The sequence below is a fragment of the Drosophila hydei genome, unplaced genomic scaffold (assembly GCF_003285905.1).
Source record: "Drosophila hydei strain 15085-1641.00,03,60 unplaced genomic scaffold, DhydRS2 tig00008114-arrow-pilon, whole genome shotgun sequence".
NCBI classification, from domain to species: Eukaryota; Metazoa; Arthropoda; class Insecta; order Diptera; family Drosophilidae; genus Drosophila; species Drosophila hydei.
In genome coordinates this window covers 6,708,940-6,727,168 of record NW_022045827.1, presented here as the reverse complement: position 1 = coordinate 6,727,168, position 18,229 = coordinate 6,708,940, and the positions used below count along the sequence as shown (strand labels likewise).

General features: G+C 40.4%; 4 protein-coding genes across 5 annotated transcripts; 2 read left to right on the top strand and 2 right to left on the bottom strand.

Annotated features, from left to right (window-relative positions):
- The first annotated feature begins 36 nt into the window (after positions 1-36).
- Positions 37-737, top strand: LOC111601163 (nuclear protein 1-like). Its single transcript, XM_023317641.2, has one exon. The coding sequence runs from the start codon at positions 299-301 to the stop codon at positions 497-499; it is 201 nt and encodes a 66-aa protein (XP_023173409.1). The 5' UTR covers positions 37-298; the 3' UTR covers positions 500-737.
- Positions 738-1,445: 708 nt separating this feature from the next.
- Positions 1,446-4,028, top strand: LOC111601138 (mitochondrial import receptor subunit TOM70). Of its 2 annotated transcripts, none has more exons than XM_023317605.2 (3): positions 1,446-1,591; positions 1,794-2,831; positions 2,897-4,028. In XM_023317605.2, exons 2-3 carry the CDS (start codon positions 1,832-1,834, stop codon positions 3,688-3,690), a joined length of 1,794 nt encoding a protein of 597 aa, XP_023173373.2. In that variant the 5' UTR covers positions 1,446-1,591; positions 1,794-1,831; the 3' UTR covers positions 3,691-4,028. The 2 variants fall into 2 exon arrangements, with proteins under 2 accessions (XP_023173373.2, XP_030080292.1); XM_030224432.1 differs by having other exon boundaries at positions 1,446-1,734.
- A 93-nt stretch (positions 4,029-4,121) lies between these two features.
- LOC111601157 (sialin) lies at positions 4,122-5,959 on the bottom strand. The gene is made up of 3 exons (XM_023317634.2): positions 5,860-5,959; positions 4,995-5,812; positions 4,122-4,935 (listed from the first exon to the last, which is right to left on the bottom strand). The coding sequence occupies exons 1-3, from the start codon at positions 5,897-5,899 to the stop codon at positions 4,204-4,206; spliced, it is 1,590 nt and encodes a 529-aa protein (XP_023173402.2). The 5' UTR covers positions 5,900-5,959; the 3' UTR covers positions 4,122-4,203.
- A 1,264-nt stretch (positions 5,960-7,223) lies between these two features.
- Positions 7,224-16,480, bottom strand: LOC111601133 (putative inorganic phosphate cotransporter). The gene is made up of 3 exons (XM_023317600.2): positions 15,883-16,480; positions 9,706-10,340; positions 7,224-8,637 (listed from the first exon to the last, which is right to left on the bottom strand). Exons 1-3 carry the CDS (start codon positions 15,920-15,922, stop codon positions 7,816-7,818), a joined length of 1,497 nt encoding a protein of 498 aa, XP_023173368.1. The 5' UTR covers positions 15,923-16,480; the 3' UTR covers positions 7,224-7,815.
- Between the last annotated feature and the right edge of the window lie 1,749 nt (positions 16,481-18,229).

The following is an 18,229-nucleotide window of genomic DNA, read 5'->3' as shown; positions in this document are numbered from 1 at the left end:
AATTAGATAAATTGTCTACAGGGCACACGTTTGTGAGAGAATTGACGAGCGAGAGAGGGCACGTCATTAAGCCCCGTGAGCGGTGCGAGAAAAAGCTCGGATTGGGTATAAAAGCAGGTGGCTGTATGCGAAAAAAGTTCAATATCTATTCGTACTTTGCTGTGACAACGTCGAAGACCATTGGAAATAACGCATATACCAAAATAAAAACTTTCATCCAGAAAGAAAAATCAAATTAAAGGCCATACCTACAATAATAAACAAGATCTCAACTAAATATATAAGAAAAATAATCAACATGTCTGAGGCACACTTCGATGAATATGAGCACTACAACTTTGACCATGGCAAACACATCTTTTCCGGCCACAGCGGCAAGCAACGCTCAAAGAAAGAGGCCAGTGAGCACACCAACCACTTTGACCCGTCCGGCCACTCGAGGAAGATTTTAACCAAACTCATGAACACGAACAACAACAAAAAGATGGTGAAAAACTGATATATCAGGCATACCAACAAAGAGACACTTACACATCGAAAGACTTGAGTGTGAAAAAAGAAAGAACAAAAATAACTGAATTGAAATTGCGAATTAAAAGAAACGAAAAGAGCATAGGAAGATATTTAAAAGCAACTCAAAAGCAACCCAAAAGGAAAGGGAGGAAGAATATTGAAGCTGCTTCGGCGGCAGCTGGCACTGTCGGCTGGCGCTGGAAAAAACACTGGAATTACGTATTGAATATAGTTCTAGTTTTGTAAACTTAATACATATACATACGGACTTATAATTTAGTCTTAAGCTTAGTGCGTTTCAAATTATGAAGTTTGCTTTAGGTATAACTTATAAAATAAATATAAAAACTAATATACTGATTTTATTGTCTATTGCATTGGAAGTGGAACTCGAATGCGCAACACACACACAGTCAGTAAAAGCTTTGTTCGCATATGGCTGTCTTACATCCGACTGCATCTCCCTCCCGCACTGAGCGAGTGTGTGTATGTATTTATAGCCTTTTAGTTGAACTCATTTGCACCCAGCTCAGCACCTCGCGATCGTCGGCATATACATTTATATATATATATATATTTATATATATATTGCTTTGTTTTTGTAATCATATAGAGACGGAAATAATGCTATGACCTTAACTACTTATAAACGTAATAACTAATGCTTATTTCAGTAAGTGTGATAAGTAAGCAAATATAAGTATATAGTATATTTATTATGCTACGCCCTTTATGTAAAAGCCTACTTATATTGTCCCTGTGTTATTCAAATAAGAGTACCTGTTAACTCTAATATGAATCGAGTTATCGTTATACCATATTCTGTTTAGTGGTGAGTATTTTAAGAGTGTCATAGCAGAGACCTTTCAGTGCACGCTTCTCCCAACTGTCACATGTGCATAACAGTCGTTCAACAGCGCAACAGTTCCGCAGCTGTTCGGTAATTCGGTGTGTTCTATTTTCTAAGCAGGCTAGTTGTATTCCATAATATTAATTTTTATTTACTTTTCACTAAAAAGCATTCAAGCAACAGTTCATATTTGCAAAATTCATTGCAGTGTTAAATTACAAGACAAACGTGAGTAACCAAAGGTCGCCTGCCTCTCACACTCCAAACCATGTGTTAAAAATCAATAAGGGGAAGGGCATAGCTAAAGCTGACGATTGAGGCCCCCCGCCCGGTACACTTAGCGAATCGCCGCTATTTGCGCTCTGAACTCTGTGCGTATGATAAGACGACCGGGCAGTGACTATTACACAATGTTTTTGTCTACTTACAGTTTCTACAAGCTGCACACACATTTAGGAAGGCCCACAAATGGCAACGTTCCTTAACATTCACTCGGTCAAACTAAACAAATGGCAGGTTGCCCTTCTTTTGGGCACGCCCCTGGCCATCGGCCTGGGCATGTATGTGCTGAATCGCAGTTCTCGCGATGGCGCCAAAAGCGGTAGCACGCAAGGCAAATCAAGTGAGGGCGGTCAGTCGCGACAAAAGAGCAAAATTGAAAAGCAAGCCCTCTCCATTGATGGCACCGCCTCAGATTCAGAGCTGGAAAGAAAGCAGAAATCGGCAGAGCTGGGTGAAAAGTTATCACCGTTGAAGGAAGCCAACAACTACAAGATGGAGGGCAATAATTGCTATCGGAATGCCAAATTCGATGAGGCAATCAGCTTTTACGACAAGGCTATAGACAAGTGTCCCCCCGAGCATCGCACGGATATGGCAATTTTTTATCAAAATCGCGCGGCGGCTTACGAAATGCTTAAGAAGTGGAACAAGGTGAAGGAGGACTGCGGTCTTTCGCTGGAATACAATCCCCGATATGCGAAGGCCTATTATAGGCGGGCGCGTGCCCATGAGGCCACCAAAGATATGATTGAGTGCCTGGACGATGTCACCGCCACCTGTATATTGGAAATGTTTCAGAACAACAATACCATTATGTTCGCCGATCGAGTGCTGAAGGAGACGGGCCGCCTGGACGCCGAACGGGGTCTGCGGGATCGTGTGCCTGTGGTGCCCTCGACGAGCTTCATCAACACCTACATGCGTTCCTTTATAGCCGATCCTCTGCAAACGATGACCGTGCCCCCAGCGGTGGACGATGCGCCGCCGCGCGGTTTTGTCCGCGCCCGACGCGCGTTCGATGAACAGAAATATGATGAAATCATTGCGGCATGTACAGAAGAAATTGAATCTTCAGAAGCGGAATCACAATACAAGGTGGAGGCGCTCCTAATGCGCGGCACATTCCATTTGCTGTGCGGCTCCTTCGCCGACAGCAAGCTCGATTTTGATGCCATACTGGCGAATGGTAACTGAATCCCTAGCGATTGATATAAATCATGAATGTGTCACTAATGCGAACCCCTTTTTTAGCTGATGCGGATGTCACACTCCGCACCTATGCGTATATAAGACGTGCTGCCTTATTCATTCAGACGGAAGAGCGTGATAGGGGACTGGAGGACTTTGCGGAAGCAGAGAAACTGACGCCCAACAATCCAGATGTATACCATCAGCGTGCGCAGATCCTGTTGCTGCTGGAACAGATCGAAGCAGCGTTAATGGAGTTCGACAAGGCTGTGCAACTGGCACCCAATCATGCAATAGCCAATGTACAGAAATGCTATGCGGAGTATCGACTGTCCCTGTTATCCGTCGATCAGAAGCGCCTGGAGCGCGTCATACAGGACTTCGAGCATGCTATCGAAAAGTTTCCGGACTGTGTCGAGTGCTACAGTTTGATGGCTCAGGTATTGGCCGATCAGCAGCAGTTCCCACAAGCGCAACAATTCTACGACATGGCCATGAAGAGGGCGCCCACAAATCCCGCTTTGCTCGTCCATCAGGCGATAATGATGCTGCAATGGCGCGGCGACATTGAGGCAGCTGTAGCGCTACTAAATCGCGCCATTGAAGTGGATCCCAAATGCGAGTTGGCCTATGAGACGCTTGGCACCGTTGAGGTACAGCGCGCCCAGCTGCGGCGTGCTGTTGATCTGTTTGAGAAGGCGCTGCTCTATGCCAAGAGCCAGGCGGAGCTGGTCCATGTGTACTCGCTGCGTAACGCGGCGCTAGCTCAAATCAATGTCACTCGCAAGCTGGGCATCGACATGAACTCTGTATCAGCGATGGCCCAATCAGGTTTTCTATCACAGGGATCCGCGTAGACGAGGGGCGATTGGTCAGCAAACGTTGCCCCAACATGGCGACATGTAGGCAGCCAAATAAGCGAGCATTTATATGCGTTTCAACTGACGTTGTGTGCAACCTAAGTATATTTACAATGACCTCCCCACTCCCCCCGACGCACGCACACACAACAACACAAACACTAAAAATACAACACACCACAAACACACACACACACACACACTAATCAATGAAATCAAATGATCAGCCGTGTTATATACACAAGACACATAAAAAGATATGGAAAATCTTATTTTAGTTATTGTGCTCCTCTAGTTTTAGCAATGAAAGTCGTATATAATGAAACTTATAACAGAACTGCTAAGTATCTTTCAATGTATTGCTGTATATGTACATATATATAACTTTCTATATATATATATATATATTTATATATAGTATTGCCTAAGCGAAAGCTCTATGATATAGTTAAATATGTTAGCCTAGCTACAATACAATTATAAACATTTCTAATTGAAAAACGTTTGTGCTCAGGACCGATTCGCCGTTGAGTCCAAATGATTGTAGGACTGTACGTCGCCCGATATGTAACCAGCACAGATTAGCCACAGGGCTGCGCGAATGCTGCCAATGATGGCATAGTTTTCCTCCAGTTTCTCCAGCATGGGCAACACCAGTCCGGGCAGCGCGCCCAAGCCATTCGTGATGCCCATCAGAGTGCCGGCAAAGTTGGGACTCATGTCCAGCGGCAGCAGCTTGATGCCGGCATAATAGGCGCCAAAGGCCAGTATGCTCCAGGGACGTGCCGAGCTCTCCTTGTCATGGATAAAATACATAGTCACGCTAATGAAGACCAGCCAGGACATTAGACGTCGCGTCTGTGTGCGATTTAAGATGCCCTCGGAAATCAGATAGTCGCTGAACGAGCCGGAGGTTAGGGATGCCAGCCAGCTGTACAGATGTGGCGCTATCAGCTGAATGCTATTCGCCAGTTCGCTCCAATAGGATTTACCATTGGTTTCGATCTCTTGCAGCATCTGCTCCAGTTCCTTGGCGAACTCCTGTTGATTCCAGTCGTGCTGCATGTTGGACGCTATCAGCGCCCAAATGGGCGCATTCATGAGCATGTTGCTCCAGGGCACAACCTCATTGGCATCCTCATCCTCCGTCTCCAGCGTCTCACACACTTGACTCTTAATGTACTCCCGCTCACTGTTCTGTATATACGGCGATTCGTCCGGCTTGCTGTAGCAGATCACAACCTGCATAGATATACATACTCATCAGATCATCTACAGGCAATCGGTGAAGGGTCACTTACAAAGCCCAGGAACCACAGTATCGCTCCACCGCCAACCACATAGAAGGCTACCGCCCAGTCCTTTTCGTCGATCGTAAACCCGCTGACCAGATGCATGAATATGATGCCTATTTCACCAGCGCTCAGCACAGAGCTGCACAGCAGTGCGCGCTCGTTCTCCGGCACCCATTGAGCCAGCATTGCGCTCACAGCCGGAAAGGTGGGTCCCTCGAACAAGCCAATCAGCATGCGGAGCAGCATCACAAACTTGGGTCCTCCACTGCGCACCACGGTGGGCGTCAGCAGCGTTAAAATGCCAGACGATAGTATTGAAGCGCCCAATATCCATTTGCCGCCATAACGCTCCGCTAGACGACCGCCCGGAATGTGGGTGAGCATGTAGCCCGCATAGAAGGACACTGTGATGAGCACCTGTACCTCCTTTGTCCAGATATCGGAACTGTTGGCCAGAGTAATTGGCACCATCTCAAACCTTCTCTGCGGCTGTGGCTGTGGTTGTGGCTGTGGCGGATAATCCATGCCACTCTTCATCCTGGAAAACTTTTTCCTCTTAGGAGTGGCTATTGCCCTACTCGCCCACTGGGCATGCTTCTCAGCAAAGGTATTTATGGCCGATAGGACGCTTCTCGTCGTATATGGATTATTTGTGCGCCAGGAATTCGCCCTCTGCGCATTCTCCCATTGGACGGCCGTCACTTCATTGCAATCCCTGGCTATGCGATTCAGCGAGAAGTCCAGGCACAAGCGCATGCAATAGGCATTCACAATTGCCAACAGGGCGAAGCCGCAGAGCACCAGGCGCTGGCGCACCTGCAGATCTATTACGATTAAACTTTTTATAGCCCCATTCCCGTTCGCTACTCACAATCAAAAAACATTCGTAATTTTGGCTGCATTTGTGACATTTTGTTGAATAAAAAATAACTATTAAAAATTTAATATCAAAATACTAAATTAAAAATCTAAATGTATGTGAAATAAATCACAGCTCAACTATGATTTCAATTGAGCAATGTTTACACAATAATACAGTAATGAATGCCTATGACGTACGGGAAAGGTTCGAGAAAGCGTCAGAACAGAGGCAGAGAAATAATTCAAATATCTTAACTATTTCCTAAATTGGTTTAAAGGTATTTCCAAGTGTAACTAGAAATCGTGGTATAAGGTATATATATTCCTCTATAAGGTATAAATATTCCTGGTCAGAAGGACGAGTCTAGTTGATCTATGCAGCAATCTCGTAAAAACACAGCTGGACACTTGACAATTTAAATGCCTAAGCCATACGAATTGTGGGTTCATAATTGGTTTACTTGATCACTCATCTTTAAAATTCAATTATTATCGATCAAAATCGATAACTGGATTTTAAGCAGACTTTGAATTTTTCGGCTCTTGGATATCTCTCCTCCTTCTAACCTAATTTTGAGATCTAAGTCTTAGATTCTTTATTTAAGACGTAGCAAGCCATGCTTGCAGAATGGCCCTAAGGCATAAACTGAAACAGAGCTCATTCTGCTGCGCTCAACTCTGCCCAGTTCCACCAGCGCTATTGCTGCGAAGGAGCTGATTAAATGCCAGGCTGCCTCCGAATCCAGCGTGGTGTACACAAGGCTCTCTGATGGAACGGCCTAATGTTTCCTCCAGACGTCGCCTCTGCTGCAGAAACCGTCCATTCGAATATTTTGTGTTTGGCATCGCCTAGCAGTCATCACACCAGGAGCACTTGTCAGTGTCGTCGTGGCCAAGCCACTAAATCCATGTCCAGAGAGAGAGAACAAAGTTAATAATCGTCATGCTCATGACTAAAGATTCCAGTTCCGGCAGCTGCGTCACCTTCTATGCCATCATGTGATGCTATTGACTCGGCTTCTGTCGCTGCCTCGCACAGACTCTTGCGTACTCCACTCTGCAGCTACAATGATCAGGACTTCTAGCGGACGAGCGCAGCCTCAATCGTTACTGTCCTAAAAGCGCAGCTGTCTCGCATTGGGCCCAATCGGGCTGTGGCGTGTGTGAGTGAATGGTTCGGGTATATTCTAGTTGGGCGCACCCGACAGTTTTGTTTGTAACTCCACTTAAGCAACAAGTAATTCGAATACACAATTTGTTTAAAAACTAGTTTTTTAATAAGTTTATGCACTTTATTTGAACTAACATAATAAAAACAATTATGTCTTAACGTTGAAGTTAAGAGCACATGTATTACACATTGATCAACAATTAAAAAAGTTCGTACAATAGTTAAACTGAATGTTTTCCTCTTCTTTTTTTACATTTTGCAATGCAATTAGGTACATGTTATCTTATGTTTGTTTCTTTTTGTTGTTTTTCTGCTAAACTAAAGTTGGATTTTTTTTGCTGTTTCGTTTAAATACTAAATAATAATTAAGAGAGTAAATTGCTGCAGGTGCTGGTGGGAGCTGGGCGCGGGGAGGTGGCAGGTGGCAGGTGGCAGGGTTGTTGGAATAGATATCAAAGCCATCTTACGTATAACAGGCATAAGTTAGAAACATAAATGGGACGGGGCGGGGTACTATAACTGCAGCTAAAAGCTTATAATTTACTATATATATATATATACTTAGTTAGACAGCGCACTGGGGGCCGACATTTTGGCATACTATAAAACTAGCAATTGCAATTGATGATCGCAAGATGTACGTTGTACATTAACAATGTCTTGTAAGGGTTCCATAACAACAAAATTCTCGAAATTCAACTGGTGCACAAGGACATCAATGTACTACGTACACAGACAGACGCACAGGTATTGGAACTAGAGCACATTGGCTATGGCACTTTGGGTCTGATTGCTCTAGGAGCTCTGCTCCATGGCCTTCAGTTTGGGCTGCGGCTTGCGTTCTTCGGCCTCGAAGTCGACGCTGCGTGGCTCGATGATTGCATCGTTGAAGGGCTGCACCTCGCCGGACGCCCAAATGCAATAGATGACAGCCGTAACGCAGAGCACGCCGAAGGCCACCCAGAAGACGGTGCGCCATTCGAGCAGCGAGGCGTTCGGCGTCATCACGCCCACCAAATAGGGCGTAACCACGCCCGTTATGGCACCAATGCCATTCGTAATGGCCATCAGAGTGCCAGCATAGTTGGGACTCATGTCCAGCGGACTGAGCTTCATGCCCGCATAGTAGGCGCCCATCAAGCCCATGCAAATTGTGAAGAGCACGACGACAATGACACGATCGCAGCCAGCATACGAGGCGCCCACCATGAAGATGGCCGGACCAAAGGCAGCCAGACCGGTCATCACCTTACGCGTGTTGGTCGTATTCATGATGCCACGACGAATCATCCAGTCGGCCACAAAGCCGCTGCCCACCGACACGATCCACATCATCACATAGGGCAGCGAGGAGTACAGGCCGTTGGCCTTGATCGAGAACTGCAGCACATCGGCCATATACTTGGGCAGATCCGTAACCATGATATAGAAGCCCCAATCGTGGCCGATCTGAGCGCAGACCAGCGCAAACATGGGCAGATTGGTGAGGATGGCCTTCCAGGGTGTTGGGGGCAGACTCTCGTTGCGGCCAATTGTTCCAATCTCCTTGTTCAGATACTCGCGTTCCGAGGGCTTGATGAAGGGATGGCTGCTGGGGTCGCTGAAGCACAGGAAGATCTACAAGCATATATAAAGAACAGTTGCGTTAAGAATACATCAAGTAACGGTTTTAATACTAAACAGTAGCTTTAAAATACTGAATTGTTGTAATAAATACAGAAAATACTAGTAAAATACTAGATTGCCACAGCTTAAAGTTGGAATACTGAAATGTCTCAACTATGCCAAAGTGAGCTAGATAAATATTAAGCTCTTTGAAAACTAAAACTAGAAACTAGATTAAAGTAATAAAAATATGAGATTTGCATATGAATGTATGATATATACTGTCATATGAAGATTATAAGAGTGAACTTGTCAAACAATAGATTGAGCCAAAGCAATACTAGAGTGAAGCAGTTTGTAAAACCAAGTAGCACATAGCAATACCAGATTGAACTAGTATAATACTAAGTTAAACTAGTATGATTTGCAATTTGAATATAAGAAAAATATATTTTATCCCAGATCACAAACAAATTAGAATGAAATTGATCAACTTTGTTCATAGAAGATAAACTAAACTATAAAAATCAAATTGAAATTTATAAAAATATAAATCAAATAAAATATAATATAAAAATACTAGAGTCGATAACTAGATTTGGATTCAAGCAGATTAAACTGGCAAAATTACAGGCTAAATTAAGCATATTATAAGAGAAATGAAATAGAACTCTAATTTTAATAGGTTTTACTAGTATTATCCATAAATAAATGCATTAAAATATAGGAACGAAATCTCACAAAATTTAAATAATAAACATAATACCTAGACAAACTGTTAAAATACTAGTTTAAACTTATAAAATATTATATGAAAAGAAATAAATAAAAGAAAATACCAAATACCAAATACAAGTAAAATATAATTATAATAAAATAATACTAAAATAATACTAATTTGAACTAACGAAAAATACTTTTAGAAAACTTAAAAATAAAATACTAAAAGAAGATGAATTTCTAAAGCTTCAAAGTGAGCTTGATCTCATGTAAAACAAACAATTTATTTGGCTTGAAGCTTTCAGAAGCTTTTGCTCATTCCAAGTATCTTAAAGCTCTATACCAATTGATAATACTTACGAAGATGACAAACCAAATAACGCCCAGACCGCCAAAGAAGTAGAAGACGAATGGCCACTCGTAAGTGTCGAGGAAGACGCCCGATAACAAGTTGCCCATAATAGTGCCAACCTGACCACCGCCCAGCACCAAGGCGCCTAGTTTGCCACGTTCGTTGGCTGGCACCCAGGCAGCGAGCAGGACACTCAACGCTGGGAATGTGGTGCCCTCACCCAGACCCATCAGCACACGCGTCACAATCAGCCAATCCGAGCCGCCATGTTCAATGGCCACCGGGGTGAGCATGGTGAAGACAGCCGTCGAGAGAATGCCCAGGCCGAGAGTCCATTTGCCGCCAAACTTCTCGGCGAGCAGACCACCAGGCACATGGGTGACAATGTAGCCAATGTAGAAGGAGGACAGAATCAAGCCCTGCAACTCCTCGGACCACTCGTATTTCCCGCCATCGGAGGCGGCGCCATTATCCAAGTCGTCGGCTTCACAAATCGCATGACCCCCATCGATCGAATCCGAGTTGTTCTTCTTAATCACGAGCACAGTAATTGCCTGGGAGAGGCAGACGCGCATCGTATAGGCATTCAGGATGGCCAGAAAGCCCATTATGGCCAATATCACACGTTGTGGCAGCACAAAGTCTGTAAACGAGTCAAGCGAGCCAAAATTAGTTAAACAATTATTCATTTGCATCATAATTAAGTACTAAAGTTACGTTGACGTCAATGTCGATTTGTGAATGTCCATCGAGTTGCAGTAAAAAACTTAGCACGCGAATAAAGCGCCAATTTGCTGGGCTGATTTCGAAAGTTATTCAATTAGAGTAGACAAATCAATTTTCAGCTGTTAAATGACAAATTAAATTTGATTGCCAGCTATCAATGGAATAAAGTATATATTCATTCAGTTAGTTAGATGTAATGTGTTCCAGGCACGTCAGCTTAGCCAGTCACAAATGTCCAAGAGCAAAAATAGAATAAAGAAATCCAGTTAGGAGTGCTCGGCTAGCAGATGCCCTGACTACAGCAGTAACTGCAGTAGGATAAAGAATAAAGAAATCCAGTAAGGATTATCCAGTTAGGAAGGAGTGCTCGACTAGCAGATGCCCTGACTACAGCAGTAACTTCAGTAGCATAAGGAATAAAGAAATCCAGTAAAAAGTATCCAGTTAGGTAGGAGTGCTCGACTAGCAGATGCCCTGACTACAGCAGTAACTGCAGTAGCATAAGGAATAAAGAAATCCAGTAAAAAGTATCCAGTTAGGTAGGAGTGCTCGACTAGCAGATGCCCTGACTACAGCAGTAACTGCAGTCTGTGAGTAATTTTAATTGAAGAACGCTTATCGATGGGGTAATATAAACCTGATTATCGCGTGCTTCAGTTGAACGGAACTACATGTGATGCCGAGGTTGAGAGATCGATGATTTCACACATAAACAGTTGGGTTGATGGATAGATGCACGAACGGAATGACAGAGTGAAGGACGTACATTTCGAAGGACGGATAATGGCCAGAAGGGCGCACGGACTGACAGTGGGACAGAAGGGTGAGTGGCCGGAAAAGTAGTAGGACGGACAGACAGAAGGACTCACAGATAGACGAACGGACATACAGCCAGAATGAGGAACGGATAAGCAGAAGGACGGACAGTCACAAGGATGAACAGACAAAAGGACGAAAACTCAAAAGGACGGACAGACAGAAATAAGTACGGACACACAGATACTTCTATCTGGCGGAGCGGCGGGACAGGCAGAATGAGGAACAGACAGACAGAAATGAGTATAGCTGATAAGCAGAAGGTCAGACAGTCAGAAGGGCGGCGAGTCAGAAGAACGGATAGATTGAGTTAAATGGATTCGTCAGTTAGTACAGATCAAGAATGTATAAATTCCATACATACATCTACTTCTACTTGTGCTTCTACCTAGACATCCTAAACAAAATACTAAAAACTTCAGTGTGCAATAAAAATGATAAAAATTATGGAAAACTATGAAACTTTTTAGCTCTTGCATAATCTCATATAAATATTTATGAATTTATAATATAATGGGCTTTTCATTTGAATTATGGCCTCGAGTTTATGGCGCCCTATGATCATAATTTGTTAAGTGAAATTATGTCTTGATAAGCCACAAGCATTTCTGTTATTGTGCACGATAAGTTAACGTGGCTAAATCCGAGGAAGGAATCGTAAAACAGCACAGTTGCTTGGCAATTAACAATTTGTACTCAAGTTGATTTTATTATTCGACTTTTAATTTGAACTTCAAAAAACAATCATACGAACGTAATAAATACCAACAAATTGATATGGCTCGACTCGAAAGATATTTCAATTAGAGAATTTTTCGTTTCTAAATTTTGTTGTTGTTTTTTTTTTTTATTTTCTTTTCAATGTACGAAATGGCAAGGTTAAATCAATGTAAACAAACGCTATTTTATGCTCTGGACCACGGACAACTATTTTGTCAATAAAAATGAGCTTAACAATTTATTAACAGCATATTATATTGTAACAGAGAAGTGCAAGAGCTAACAATTATCGTTGTTATACTCGCTCAGGCAATGCAAAGAGAGTCTCTCTTGAACTGTCCACTTCACTATATATACTTGACAATGAAGTCTTTAGATTTTTCGGTACACTCGCGAAGAGCGTGTTAAATCTAGAATTTCTATAGCGCTCACACTGTGTGTCGAGGCTAATGCGTAAAAATCTATAATCTACTGTAGTTATAGAGCTCTTATAGCCAAGTTTTGGAAGTGACTTTTTGTTTACCTCCAGAACCTAAGCTTAATCGTGCACGAGCATGATGCAGTCAGGTGAGCTCCAACGCTCCAATCTGTTTATTTTTAAACAATTCATGACGATATTATTAGAGCAAACAGTATTGTTGACGTGCTGATTGTCGCAGCCGTAATTATCCACGCTTCAGTCAGCAGCAGCAGCAGCAAGCATCATCCGCCGTAGCACCCAATTCCCCTAAACCAAACTCTAGATTCCCAACCCAATTTCAAGCTGCTAGCTGTTAATTTTGTTTCAATCACAGATGGGATTTTTGATTTATTAAGCAGAGTAAACAGTAAATCTTATCGACGTCACCGAGTTGCAATTCTATTTGATGTATTAATTAGCGCTCATAAATGTCTATATATATATATATATATATATTTACGTAGTTCCAGTAAGACTGACATACAATTTAATGATCTCTCAATATTTAACATAGCGTTTAACAAATACTTGAACCGAATGCCGACAGGCGGCACAAAATTTATAACCAACACGACTCTCAAATAAAATACAATCCAATTACCAGGCACAGCAAATTGGAAAGGTATTGATAAGGCGGCACCCGCAAGCGATGCAACAATGGCTCTATATATATATAGATAAATATATATATATTATATATAATTTTGTGTGCTTTTCTATGTAAATAGGGCGCTAATCATATCATCGAGTAGGCCATAATTTACTCGACTTTAATCCTCAATCACGATTAGTGGCCGTATATCAATTGGGTTTTTTATTCCGTATGCCCAAGTAGCTATCTAGCTGATAGCTATGCAGATATGATTACACTAGATTAACAAAAACAAAACCATTTAGATTTACGTATTAAGCGATAAGCACAAATAATTACTATAATAAAAGATTAATGAGAGTTTCGTAGAATCCATTTCCGTGCTAAAAGTGCATTAGTTAACTGAATAAAAAAATATATAATAGATACAAGAGTGAATAGTTACAATAGGTGTGTTCAAAAAGATTTGAAATACTTAAAAACCTTATAATTCGTTATAATATATTTCAAATACTTTTTGAGCATACCTCGTGTAACTATTTTGATATTATCTGAGTTAGCTGCATAGAATATTAGATAAATGTAAATTACATATAGAAGTTTTTTTTTGCAATTGCATTTGGAGCGGATAAACTTAAGTTAATTATGAGCTTTACGTTGTGACAAAGATCTGAGATAAGCTCTAACTAGTATAGTCTTTACTTTTATCAGCTTATACACATATCTATATATAAGCGAGTGTATATACATATATATTTATATTATGATTGACGATAGCACGACATAGTTCTTATACAATTCCTTCAGACATGACTTTATATATTCGCTTTCTGGCGAAAATTGAGCACGAGGCTAGAGTACGAGCAGTATATATATATATATATATATATATATAAGATATGCGTTCACCGATCCACTTCGACTGCGGATAAGGCATGGAAAAGTTTTGTAGAACTTAGAGTTCAATGAATGAAGCCTGCACATCGTAACTGTGCCGGTCAGACTCCAATAGGCCTAATATAGCCAATGACACATGATGGACATAAATGATGATCATAAGTGTCAAGAGACTCATTCAAACAAATCAAAACTAAAAAAGAAAATACTTAAGTACCTAACTCACGTTTACAGCAAAAAAAAAAAAAACAAATAATAAAAAAGTACATAAATAATAGCAAAAACAAACTTAAAAAATATTTTTCTCCCGCTATTTTGAACGTAAACAAAAACAAAAAACATTTGCATTCGACAAATAAAAGCGCACAAGTCAAAAAAAAAAAAAGCATGAATACAAATTCCAGTTGGAAGCGTTACAACATTTCTTTTTTCGAAGATATACACTATATATATATCATAATATATTTATATATTTATATATGCTTAAGTTCTTACAATAGAAATGCTTGCCCAAGACTGAAATGCTTATTATGAACGGATTGGAACAGGGCGTAAAACGGAGAAAGAAAATTCTTTTATTACATTGACCTTGCCCAAAAAAAGAAGAGAAACAATGGAAAGGAAATGAGCATTGGCTTTACAAGGAGGTCACCCTCTAATGCTAGTTGCCCAATTGAACAAGAAGAAGAAGCAGCAGCAGCAGCAGCAGCAGCTGAATTTGTTTTGAGTTTTTGAAGAGAGTTTAACAGGTTGATGATAATTGCCTAGGCACAAATCAATTTTGAATTTGAAGCTTAATTGATTAGTGGGTTTAACTAAAGTTTTATGCAAAAGTTATACTAAAACGATGTGGTCTATATAAATATTATATGAACAATGTTTACCCAAATGTTTTTTACATTTGGCGACACAAAAATAAATACTTTTGGAAATATAAATTAAAAAACTATTTATATATTTTGAATTCTTTAGGCATTTGAAATAATGTGCCGCATTGTTTTGTGGTTTTTTTTTTATGATTTTGCAAATATAAGCCATTTTATTTACTTTTTATATAAATATACCTAACAGACGAGTTGTCAGGCATAAAAAATTCAAGAATTCACGAATATATATGAACACGTTTGGCTACTTTATTTGACGTCGTTCAGAGAAATTCGACTATAAATTGCTAAGTACCGCATTGGGGTAGACGTCTGTCTGGCCGTCGATCTGAAGATTACATATAGTATAAATATTCATATGAACGAAAGGCATGTGTGAAACGATAAGCTCCACTGCTGTGCACCCTACAAGCATGCGTAGGCAGCATGGAATACCAAGAACTCTCCGAGCTGAGCTTTGTTTAATTTATTTATATTTTTTGTCTTCTTGCTTTCGTCATCGTCTCGCCTTTCTTTATTCACATGCAAATTCGATGCCAGACGTCGTCATTTGTACATAGAAATGGGCAAATTAGAGATCGATCGACCGCAAGATTATTGATGATTATGTTGACGCGTGCCTGGCATATAATATAGTTAAACAAAGATCAAACGGATTCGTATCCGTAACCAAATCATGTACGAAACAAAAAAATGCAAAACAAAAAAAAACTGAATCGGAAGTGCAAATGCAGAGAAATAAAAAATGTTTTGTCATTGTTTATTTTATGCGATATACATATGTACATAAATATATATATATATATATATATATATATAGATACATATATATGTACTCATAAAACTTAAGTTTGCATTCAATTTTCTGTTGTTGTTGTTGTCGGTCAATGTCGGTTGAGCAATAATTAAAGAAACATTTTAAGAATGTTGAGCCAGAGTTCAACGAATTCGAAATCCGATTTGAATTTGATTTCGAATTCCCAATTCAAAGCACAACACAACTAAACACACACAGACGCACTCATACACTCGCAAACTCACACTTCCAATTGGATTCGATTGTATTGGATTGGATTCTTATTACACTTACACTTTGATAAACTTATGCCCCATTGCGGTTGTTGTGTCATCTCGGCCTTGTTTTCTTGTAATGTTAACAAGTTGGCCAATTCCTTCGCCACGGTTACGGATTACGCTGATCGATGCTGCGAATTCAATAATAATTCACACTTGCTGCACAGATCCTTTATGGACACAAGTTATTTATTATTCTTCTTTGTTACACTTTTCACTTTTGGCGCACGCGCAACAGGACAGATAGCGAAAGCAAAACAAGACAGAGACAGCCGCAGTATAGGAAGAGGAAGAGTAAGAGAAAGAGAGAGAGGGAGACAGAGACGCTGATGAAGAACCGCACGCAACGACAACTTGAATCGTACTGCGCGAACGAGACTGGAATGTGCAATGAAAGTGCACTGGAATCACGCACTTCTTGTGGGCTTTTCAGTCTATTGCTTCTGCTTCTTCTTCTTCTTCTACTTCGTCTTCTTATTTGGTTAATGCGTGTGTGTGAGTGCTTTTACTCTGTCGTCGTTTATTTGTTTTAGCGGTTTCTCACACCATACGATCTACCGCGCTTTTGTTCTGCCTTCCGCGCACGTCGGCTGTTAAATTTCAAATGAGAAATTATTTCCACTGACTTTAGTTTATATGCGAACAGATAAGCGCTGCTGCTGCGCAGAGCAGCTGCTCAGTTGCTGCTCTGCTTGAACTGTTGCTGCTGCTGTTGAGAGTTATTGCTGCTGGCGTCGCTGCCAGCGCCGATCAGTACGTCAAGGAATCGCAAGCTCGATATGTACTTTAGTTCATACATACTCTACGCTCATATAGTTTTAAGAGACCCTACTCATAAAAATCACTATCTGACCCAACTGCCCGTCCTCGTGGTCAACGACGTCGTCGTCGTCAACGTCTTTCACATGCTTCAAGCGTTCCCACCCAAGGAACTTTGTTTTTTATATATATATGTACTTCACATTTTGTGCGAATTCGTTTTCGTTTCGTTTGACTTTCGATTCGGAGCTGTATTGAATATTTTAACGGTTTTTCGCTTATCGAACACGCGCCACATATACTATAGAACAAACAACTAAACTAACCCGCCTATAGCTACTGCTATAACTAGAAGAGTTTAAATGTACCAAATGGTCATTAAACTTCAAATTAAAACAATTGTCTATACAAGTTATCCTCTACTAGCATTACAAGCAAAGGGGTATACTTAACTAAGAAACGTTGGCAACTGCATACTATTATTAAAGACTAAAACTGGGACTTAGAAGTTATAGTATATATATTGCTATATATAATCCAGCGAAATCGGAGACATAAAACTCGTAAAAATCTTACTATATGTTCCTTTATACAGCTAAAAATCCAAAAAACCATTTGAATATCTGATTTTCAAAATAACTCGAGAACTATAGACACTAGAGTTATCAAATTTAGTATATATATGCTTGTATGGCCTATAAACATTCCAAATATGTTTTTAAGAAAGCAACGCAAATGCAAAGTCAAATATGAATAGTCGAATGCTAGGTGCTTTCGGCATTTAGCTAGTCTATCATTTCCAACTAGATCGCGCTTAATTGCTTTCAACTAATTTATAAGAAGCTGCCAAAGAAAAAGCTCTTAACAGAGTATTCAACACTTGCAACAACTTTTGCCAGCTAATTCTATTATTTTTACACCAAAAACAAAAACGTAACTAGTTAAAAACCGTTAGCAATTTTTATTAATTTTTTTTTTGTATTTTGCTTTGAGAAATACGATTAAGTAATGTTTTTAGGCGGGAGGTAGCTGGAGTAGGAGGAGCTGGTTATAGCTGGTTCTAGCAGGGTGCTAAAGTGAATGGTTTTACTATTAGTTGACCGAGCACGCTATATATTATATAGCAAGTATACGAGTCGTTAATATGCAACTACATCTATAATTCTAACCAAAATTGGTTGCCAGCAGTATTTTTTGTTTTTGTTCTATAATATTCGACATTTGCTTGGTGCAAATTGTGCGGTTTATTGCGGTTGAGTTATGTTAGATACATTATATATATATTAATATATACATATATAGTATTTATCTGGTGCTTATGTATATGTACATATAAATTGTTGTAAGAGTATTGTTGACTAGTTCTTTGATGAGCGTAACTCGAGCTGTGGCCTAAAACTAAACGAGCAATCTAAATGAACGATCATTGCCAGTGTTTAATTGTTATAGGCGCAACGTGATCTGTATGCCAAAGACAGTCAGATATGAGTGTTATCTAACTACGTTGGATTTCGAAAAGTTCTATTCCATTAACCACAACTATGTACTTTTATACAGATTAATATAAATCACAATCGGCTTTAGATTATTGATTATTTGTCAAG

Excerpts from the sequence above, each read along its gene's own strand:
- LOC111601163 (XM_023317641.2), top strand. The coding sequence starts at position 299 with ATGTCTGAGGCACACTTCGATGAATATGAGCACTACAACTTTGACCAT.
- LOC111601138 (XM_023317605.2), top strand. The coding sequence starts at position 1,832 with ATGGCAACGTTCCTTAACATTCACTCGGTCAAACTAAACAAATGGCAG. Across the intron at positions 2,832-2,896 it reads TGATGCCATACTGGCGAATG|CTGATGCGGATGTCACACTC; the intron begins GTAACTGAATCC and ends CCCCTTTTTTAG.
- LOC111601157 (XM_023317634.2), bottom strand. The coding sequence starts at position 5,899 with ATGTCACAAATGCAGCCAAAATTACGAATGTTTTTTGATT. Across the intron at positions 5,813-5,859 it reads ATTACGAATGTTTTTTGATT|ATCTGCAGGTGCGCCAGCGC; the intron begins GTGAGTAGCGAA and ends TAATCGTAATAG. Across the intron at positions 4,936-4,994 it reads TACTGTGGTTCCTGGGCTTT|GTTGTGATCTGCTACAGCAA; the intron begins GTAAGTGACCCT and ends ATATCTATGCAG.
- LOC111601133 (XM_023317600.2), bottom strand. The coding sequence starts at position 15,922 with ATGACACAACAACCGCAATGGGGCATAAGTTTATCAAAGT. Across the intron at positions 10,341-15,882 it reads GGGCATAAGTTTATCAAAGT|ACTTTGTGCTGCCACAACGT; the intron begins GTAAGTGTAATA and ends ACTCGTTTACAG. Across the intron at positions 8,638-9,705 it reads TTATTTGGTTTGTCATCTTC|ATCTTCCTGTGCTTCAGCGA; the intron begins GTAAGTATTATC and ends ATATGCTTGTAG.